At 51.6% G+C, this 9,083-nt stretch overlaps 1 protein-coding gene across 1 annotated transcript; it reads right to left on the bottom strand.

Moving 5' to 3' along the window:
* Positions 1-4,685: 4,685 nt before the first annotated feature.
* LOC120952825 (trypsin iota-like) lies at positions 4,686-6,101 on the bottom strand. Its single transcript, XM_040372347.2, has 4 exons — positions 5,951-6,101; positions 5,596-5,849; positions 5,194-5,525; positions 4,686-5,112 (listed from the first exon to the last, which is right to left on the bottom strand). The coding sequence occupies exons 1-4, from the start codon at positions 6,024-6,026 to the stop codon at positions 4,920-4,922; spliced, it is 855 nt and encodes a 284-aa protein (XP_040228281.2). The 5' UTR covers positions 6,027-6,101; the 3' UTR covers positions 4,686-4,919.
* Between the last annotated feature and the right edge of the window lie 2,982 nt (positions 6,102-9,083).

The following is a 9,083-nucleotide window of genomic DNA, read 5'->3' as shown; positions in this document are numbered from 1 at the left end:
TTTTATCTTCATCTTTGCTAACCTCGCCGGTTGGCAACTCACTCCTGTCACAGTACTGCAATTGATCCGAATATTCAATAAACAGTCACGCAGACACACTCACCGCAATCGCGTTTGCAAAGGTATTTCGCATTTCGCTTGATTCAACGTTCGATCTTCCGTCTCTCGACCTATACCCACAGCTCGTTACACACTCGATAAGCACCTGTCCGTGCGGGTTTTGGCGGCTCGCGGCCTTTCATCATGCTCGCCTCCCCCCACCCCGTCAGCGAAATCAGATCGACCGCAGCTAATCGCGCGCATCCCATTTCGCTTCACAATGCGAAGCGCAAACATGGCCCCCGAACGCTAAAGCGGCTTTCGCGCTAGCTTTGTGGCGTGGCGATAGCCTGATGACGAGCAGGACGCAGCAGAAACAGAAAAAAAGACGGGAATCCTTCGTTTATTATCTTCTCAAATAAATGGCATCGACTGGGTGTGGTGGATTGTAGTAGTATCTTGTGTCTCGTACTGCTACTACTGCTACTACAACCACCGTGGGCTTGGGCTTCTTTCCTTGCGGCGCGTCTTTATCGCCACCAGTCGCTGACGGAATATTAATTTAAAGAGCTTAAATAAACTTTTACCACCCTCATCGTAGCCCGTACCGTACCGTGGCTCTGATGAAAATCCCCGGAAAAATCCCGACATTCCCGTTTTTTTTTCGCTCTCTTCCCGCGTCCCCACAGTCCGGGAGCGTTTGCTGTCTCGGGTTGGCTGCCTTTTTTTGCCCCTCCCGCTTAGACGCATTTCTTCGTCTTCCATCTTGTTATACGATTTCATCTACCACAATTTCAATTCCCTCGGCTTCTACGGCCCGGCCCGGTCCTGCCGACCGATGCGATGTGACAGTCAGCGCAAACGGGGAAAGAACACACACAGGCCGAGGACGAGAAAAAAAACTTCAAGAATTTAATCAAATTCCTACCAAACGCCAACCCCAAACGGCGTCGACGCGCACTCCATGCAGCCTCCCTTCGCCACCGTCCGAGAAACAAGGAACGGTTGGGCCTCATGCCCCACAGCAGCAGTTCCCACGGGCAGTGTCGGAGGGCGCGGCTGCCCGAGTCGTTGATGGGGCAGAGCACTGTAGTAGTACATTAAAAGCAGTGCGCAACGCGAAGCAAACGCGGCCTAACTCAATTAGTAGTGAAAACTGTAGGGAACTGCTTTCCCCCGGAGTCGTGCCGCGATGCTGCATGCTGCTTGCGCCCGTTGCGTCCGGTGGCTTAAAGAATGGTTCTTAATTATGCTAAGCAGTGCAGGGCACAGGGCACTGCGGTGCGCCTTACCTGAGCGAATGTGGGAATAATTTCTGATGGAAGATTTCCACAGTTCTAAGGAGTAATTTTGTTCCTATATCCACACCTTTCCGTGTTACAATGCTGGGTGCGGGTGAAATTCTTAATTCCACTTTCTACAGATGAATAATTACAGCAACCAATACACCGGGCGTGCTCTTAGTTCCCGCTTTTTTTTGTGGTGTGAGCATTTGATCTTTCGCATTTTGACTTAAACTGTTGTGCCAACACGTCAATCTTATTTCACGAAAACGCTTGGAAAAGCTTTACCCCATTCACTGTTGGCAGTCATGCCCCGGGTAAGTACAAACTTTCCACCCCAAAAAGCCAACGATGGTGGCGGTTCGGCGTGACAAAGTTCGCTGTTTATCTTGCACTGTAGCGCCACGAAATCAACCGAGTCAACCGAGTCAACCGAGGGATGTTGGGATCGAAATGTACTAAACTACTTTAAAAAGCGTGCGCAAAAAAAAAGCTCCTGCTCAACGGATAAAACCAAACCGAGCAGCCGAGCCGTTGCCCTTGCCAACGCGGTACAGCTCGGTAGACGCCGAGCAACGCCGGATCTTGTTCTAGCCGCTGGTGTCAGTGTGTCTGGAAAGTTGGAAAGCAGTTCACCGAGAGGTTTTCCCCCATTTGAGCTGAGGCGGCTGCATTTACATGGAAAGCGTCAAACTAACTTTTGCTTGCAGCTTGCTTGTTGCGGGACCCGGTTTCCCGCAGCTCCGGCAAGCAACCTGGCCAGAAGTTGCGGTGCTGTGGCTGGCGGATGTGTTTTGCTAATTAAAATCGATCCAAAAACCATGCCGAATTGAAGCACTGTCAAACTGTCTCCCCGACTGTGAATAAGCTAACTTTCAATCGTCATCTGCTCTCTCCGTCGTCAGGCAACATGCTGGAAGCAATTATTCCAGACCGCCTTTTTGAGGGCACTGGGGGGGGGATATATGGGGAGAGCAACTTCTACTTTTCGGAAGCTTAAGTTGATCGTTTCGGCAGCGTTTTGTCACACTCATCGATGACTTTCCCGTTCCGAAGGGTGGAACAGTCCGTTTGCCGAACAAATCCGTCCTAATCACCCGGACCCGGCATCCGGGTTTAACTGCGCCACACACACAGACACGGCCACTAAGTAGCGACATATGGTACGGCAACAAACAATAAGGCGGTAAGGAACGAACCGGGACCGTTGTTTGTTCCGAGCATGTTTTTCAATGGATACAATTTCAATCGACCTTCCGCTAAGGATCATGCCCGAGTTTCGTCGAACTGTGCGGGCGGGCGTCGTAATCGACAGGTTGCGGGAGTATTTACATTTCAAAGCACATCGATACGGTCGTTCATCCCCACCCCATCAGGCTCCCCGAAGCCCATTACGACACACTCAAACAACGGAGCAATGTCACACACAAACAGCGCACGGCGCCGTCGGTCGCCGGAACCGATCCTTTCAAGTCGAGCTTGGTTCGTTCGCCGAAAACAGGAACCGAACCCCGATGACAGTCGATTTTCATAACGAGCGTAAATGTGTAAAATAAAACTCGATGGCATTTGGGTGGCCGCTCGTTCGGCTGACGTGTGGGAGGACACACTTATCCCGGGCCCACTCACCCACCCACAGGCCATTCATATGCCGATCACGTGTTCTTTGTCATCGTCATGCCGAAGGATCAAAACACTTCCCCCTCCTCCTCCTCGCTCGAGCATCACTATTCTCACGCTCACCTGCGGGGAGGGAGGGGGGTGTGTGGAGGGAGGAGGCCGAGAACTGCTAACCTGCTTGGAACGATCTGCCACCCCTCTTGCCCCAATAAAAAAGGAAGCTGAAGCAACAACAACAACAACAACAACAACACCATCCCCCGTCCTGCATGCGAACATATTTGTTTTGCTCGCCAAAATTGTGCGAAAAGTTCCATTCCACCCAGCAACCCAACAACCACCCACACCCAAGCGGAAAAACTGAAATACCTTTACTGAACCTCTCCATGTTCAGTGTGTCCCGTGTGCCTTTGCAAGTGTTTGTCATCACTGTCGGTGGCGGTGATCGCTTCCCCCCCCCCCCCCTCCCGTTCCCGTAACACTGTGCGTCAACGTGCCAGCTCCCCCCCCTCCCCTTGGAAAGCGGGTGGAAAAGCATCCGGAGTATATGTTTTTATTTCGACACAATTTTACCCCTCCCACCCCACCCAACCTCCCCCTCTCCCCACTCTGCGAAGGCAATGGCACAGTTTTATCTCACGGGTCGTTAAGACAGCACTCACAGCTGAAGTGGCCCCGAACGGGGTAGGCGCCGATCACGGCTACGACTTCCATCCACTGCCAGCTATGAGGGGTTAGTTCGAGTGGGAGGATTCCCGTTTGCACCTTGTTCTCTCTTCACCCCCCCCCCCCCCCCCCATATCGATCCGATTGTTGGGCGTTGTTGATGTTGCTGAATATTGAAAACGATCGATGGGGAGGACGGGGCGGTACGATGTTTTTGTTTGTCACGCGCTCGTCACGGTCCCATTTTGCGAGACGGGAGTTTTTGTGTCAAAATTTTGCCAACCCGAAAAACTAACACGTGCACACTTTGGTGAACCTCCCTGCCCTTCCCAGCACCCCGCCCTACGCCCCTCCCGGGGGTAATATTGTGTCCCTCTATCGTATCGCACTGTTTCGCTGTTTTGTGCTGCAGTCGCAACACTCTAATCCAGCAAAGTGTTTGTGCCCTTCAATTGAATTAACGTAATGGGAACTATTCTAGTGCGTCTACTGCTTCTACTTTCACTACTACAATCGCGAGACGCATAAAACAAATCATTCCTTTGCAGCGCAATCGTTTGCCGGTCGCTTGACTTTGGGGGCGCTTCGCACGATAAAATTGTCTCCAAATCTGATAAGCTTCGTTAAACGACAAACTATCGCCAATTACGGCTGAATCTTTTTTTTTTTCTCTCTCTCTCTCTCTCTCTGATTTGCAATATTTGAGGGAATGGCGTAGGCTTCCTGGGGGAAGTGGGCAGAGAGAGTGACGAATAAATCCAATTTCGGCACAAGTGTGCAATTGACTTGATATTTGCTATTTTCCCGCAGTCCTGAGTGCCGGCAAAGGACGGCAAAGGACACGGGCGGGTACGTTAATGAAATTGAAGCGAACGAGGCTGGAAAATTGGGGAAAAAAACACTCAAACAAGCACACAGTGCCATTGAAAACACGCCGCGTTCGCCCACCGGTGGCACCGGTTGACCTTTTAAATAATTGCCATTTTGCAAAGCTTTTGAGGAATAATTGTAACGCAACGGAAGCCACGAGCTTTCTTTTATGTTTCTGCGCACGGTGGAATGGATGGAGTTGAGCGTCTGCGTCTGTTGGCAACAGTGGAGTTGCCTTATTGCATTTCATCGCCCGCAAACCCGACTGATTTAATGAAACGGTTTTCGTGTTCGCTAGTGTTTATTTCATTGCGAGATTGCGAGACTCTGCACCCAGACACCCAGCCATCCGATGTTCGTTATCTTAATTAACCGCCGTTCTTAATCTCCCGTCTGCAGCACACTGCGACCTTGTCAACCTTGTCTCCTCCCCGAAAACGGCTACAGCATCGTGGTACGGCGAATGAAACTTCGAACCGACGGATGAGCAATGTTGGTGAACACCCCGGGCAGTCCGTTGCCGCAGTCGATCGAACCCCACGACACGATCCCGTACTGTACGCCGTCCTGCACCGCCGGTCCTCCACTGTCCCCAGCGCACGCATCGACGCCCGGCCCGCCGGCACAGAGCATGCTGCAAAAGGCAGAAGAAGAAGTGATGCATCGTCGATAAGAATGCGACCGCGATTAGATCGCGACAGGACTGCACACGCACTCTGCCGTGATGAAACCGGTCCAGGTACGGTTGCACGACTCCTGCGGTACCGCGTCCAGCAGGATCATCTGCAAGGTATCGTCGACCTTCCCGGCGGCGGTCAGATAGCCCCAGCCCGTCACCAAGATGCGCTCGCCAACGGTCCACTCGGTCGAGGTGGCCAGCGGAATGGGCGCTCTGCCCGCGCCCAACCCCATGGGCGTCCGGACGCGAACGGTGGCCACATCCCACTGGAACTCGTTCGGATCGTAACGCTCGTGAAGGTGGTAGTAAAACACCGCATGCAGCGATCCGCCCGCCGACTGGCTGGTGCTCCCGATGCGCACTGTAATCTGGCGGGGGGAAAAAAACGAAACATCATCAGCATCGCGCGTGCTTTCTCTCGTCGCGCGTCCGACTGACTTCGTCATTGTTGGGATACCAATCCAGACAGTGTGCTGCCGTCAGCACCCACGAGTGAGATTTGATGGATCCGCCGCAGATGTGATTATTGAAATACCGCAGCGAAACCTGATAAGGAACGCTCTCGATGGTTGTCTTACTGCCACCGACGATTCGGTCGGCCCTTGGGTCGTCGCTCGCTCTGACCTGCAGCAACCGAACCGCCGGCAAACGATGCACTCTCGCAACCACAGCTTCTAGGGGCACGGCGAGCGCTGCAACGGTCGGGGACGGGATTAACGAGAAAGTTAAACACTCGTAAAGAGTGCACATCCCTTCCCTCCGGCACCCGGGACATGCTCACACACTCACTCACCGAAATAAGCGAAAATTAAATCAGTGCAACAGATGGCCACGACCACCACTCGAAGAGCACGGGCGCTGCATCGCATTCTGCTGCGAAGTACGTGAAGTAGCGTAACTCTGTCGACGTGCTGGAATATGACACTATCCGCGACACTCGTGTCCTATGCTGGGCGAGTATTAAATCTCCGCCACGAAACCAGCACCAGTGGATTAGTTGTTGTCCAGAGCAGAAATTTGGCATCCGCGGTGGTTTATCAGTGTAGCGAGAGCGAGTTATCTTTATGGAGCGTCCGAATGAGTCGTCACGGGGTTGAAGAAGCATACGCGAGTGAGATTCACCCGTAACAGATTATGGTCTAACGTTGTTGTTGATTTAGATTAGTCCAACGTCCTTCGCTTTTATTTACATTAATACTGAATGTCTCGGGGCAAAAACGAGACTCGACAGGCTTATTGCATACTTTTAGGCGTGTAGATTGATTCACCAAGCACGAACGCCTAGCGCTATGCAATGCGTGTAGCAAATCATTATTTTAACAATCTCACGTACGAATAATTCGAAAAATAAGCACTCTAATTTCCGTTTTAGTGCAACCGTGCCCACTTATCGGAGCTATTTGAACTACTTTCACTCTGGCTGCAAACTTCCATTTCCTAGCCGGACAAACAAGGCTACAAATCTACTCCCTTCGCATTACTTTGTAACACAACTCCATCCGTCCGGAGTGTTCCTCGCATTGAATGAAAAAAAAAAAAAACGCCCAACCGACCCATTTTACGCTAGACCACCGATGTTTGCCTGCGGTAGAGTCGGCTGAACCGACTAGAAATTAAATTTCACGCCGCAGTAGATGCGAATCAGCAGCCACCAGCCTGCCCTGGACCGTCGATAAAAAGTGCCAACTACACCGTAATGAGATAATTGCGCAATTTTGTGCTCCAATATTTTTACCTTTTACCCTGAGCTCCGCCGGCATGCATGCACACACACACACACACATACACCACATCCCAATGCACGGCTTCGGCTGCAACTAGCTTATCACAAGAACGGATGAAGTTGGTCCTAGAAACGTTCGCTCGTCGTTTCACTGCATCGCTCCAATCGTTCGCCCGCGAGGGGAGAGTGTTGGTGTTAGGGAGTCGGCAGTGGTTCTAAAACTCAATTACATCATTGCCCTGGTGCGTTGTGGCGTGGAGAGAGAGAGAGAAAGCGTTAGAAATGAGGAACGAAAACACACTTTTCTCGGAAAAAAACACCGACGGATTAGCAAACGTGTACGCTGGTGGTGCTGCTGCAGCCCCGGAACGTGTTACCGCTTTGGCCACCATGCCACCAACCCAGGAGACCAGGACGTGGAAGGTACGGTACACTAAATATGCGATCGTTTGAACTCCGGAAAACGCTAAGCCTTTCTTAAGCCCGCTCAATCCGAGCCAGCGCAATTCGCAAAACAGTCGCGGGCCGCGACTCCAATTCCTCGAGGTCTCCGGCAGGAAGTAATGAGCAAAATTTTAATGAAGAAACTAGATGCGTTACGGGAAATTGATGGTAATTAGGCAGAGATAGCAATCAGCTCGCGCGTAACGCTTAGAAACCTGGCCAAATGGAGCTGTGCAGCTCCGAGCTGTACGGGGCGGGATCAACAAGCCCCCTACCGTCTTCTTGTTCTTCTTGTGGTTCTTCCATTGCTGCTCGGTCTGGCTACAGCCACACTAATGGGAGCCGCTTACGAAGCTAACGTGCGGGTTGTTGCGTGAAGCTTGTTCCTGGAGCTTTTGGAGCATAGATGTAAACCTTCGCTTTCGTGCTGTTTTAGCTCAGAAAAACCCGAACCCCTCACAACACACTCTCAATATGATGGATGCAAAGTGAACGGTTTTAAGTCTAATTGGTCGATAAACTTTGCCAACATGCTCACTTTCCTGGTGCGTTGCAGCAGCATGTTATCGCAATAACGAAACAACACGATAACATGATGCATGAATTAGGGTGAAAACATGTTTTCCAGCGAATGCTGCTGTCGAGTTATGGGGGCCATTTATCGACTTCGGGAAAGCACTTTGCTGTTGCATTGATAGGAAAACACGTGCACAAACGAACGGGGTTAGATTGTTTTAAGCAACGTTAGAGCCTCGCTAAACAAGCTCCACAAACAATGCACAAACTTTTGCACCATTCACTAACAACAAAAGCCAACTAGCCACATTAATCTCTTTGTCCACAGGCTCAACCCGGTAACAGGTTCGTTGTAAAAACGGGGTGCAAAACCTCCGGTACAATGATCTCGCCCTAGTCTCAAGTAATGCGTAGAAGCGGCCAAAGCAACCACACAAAGTCAAAGTGAACGCAAAAAGGTGCATAGAAAAACGGTGCTCCCTGTTGGCGGTAAGGGTTTGCACGCCTCGCCCAAAGACCAATGCCACCAGTGGGCCAGTGGGAGTGGGAATGGCACAACACAACAGGAAAATGAGTGACACAACAAAACACTGCAAACAAACGGGCAAAAACATCGCTACGCAGCGCCAGAAGAGCATTAGCGTGTCCTTCGCCCGCTTTCCTCGCTGTGGTTTTAAATTAACTTTCCACCGGGGGTGTGTTGTAACCCCCATCTCGGACACTCATCACCACCATCACCTCACAGTGTCGTCCACCGGCGTTGACAAGCCTCTCCGAGGCTAGATGGATGGATGGGTTGGCTTGCTGCCGGTTGGGCGCTGTGTCACTGTGGGATGGATCGAAAGGGAAGGAAAATCTTAACATCCATCCGGTTAGCCTTTTATTACCCCGACACCCGGCGGGAGAGAGAAAGAGGGACAACTTAAAAAGTCCTTTCGGCCATCAGTATCCATCCACCATGGGATGCAAGTCACGAAGCTGGCGCTCCGACGTTCCGAAGCCGTGGCTCGAACGCAGAAAGCACTTTACGCAGTGCACACAGCTCCACTTCTTGCACGGTTCGGTCGGGATCGGGCACAAAACAGTGCAGCCGAGGCGAGGCGAGGAGAATAAAGTCCCAGTGCCAAAGTGCTAGTGCGCCACTTCCTGCTGACTTTATCCTTTCATCTTTCGCCAGAGTGCCACAGTTTACACATTTGCCGAGGGCTGCGGGCGTGAAGCGGGCATCGTTTCTTCTGGGCGA

Source organism: Anopheles coluzzii, chromosome 2 (assembly GCF_943734685.1).
Source record: "Anopheles coluzzii chromosome 2, AcolN3, whole genome shotgun sequence".
In the NCBI taxonomy this organism is placed as follows: domain Eukaryota; kingdom Metazoa; phylum Arthropoda; class Insecta; order Diptera; family Culicidae; genus Anopheles; species Anopheles coluzzii.
This window is presented reverse-complemented; position numbering and strand designations above follow the sequence as displayed.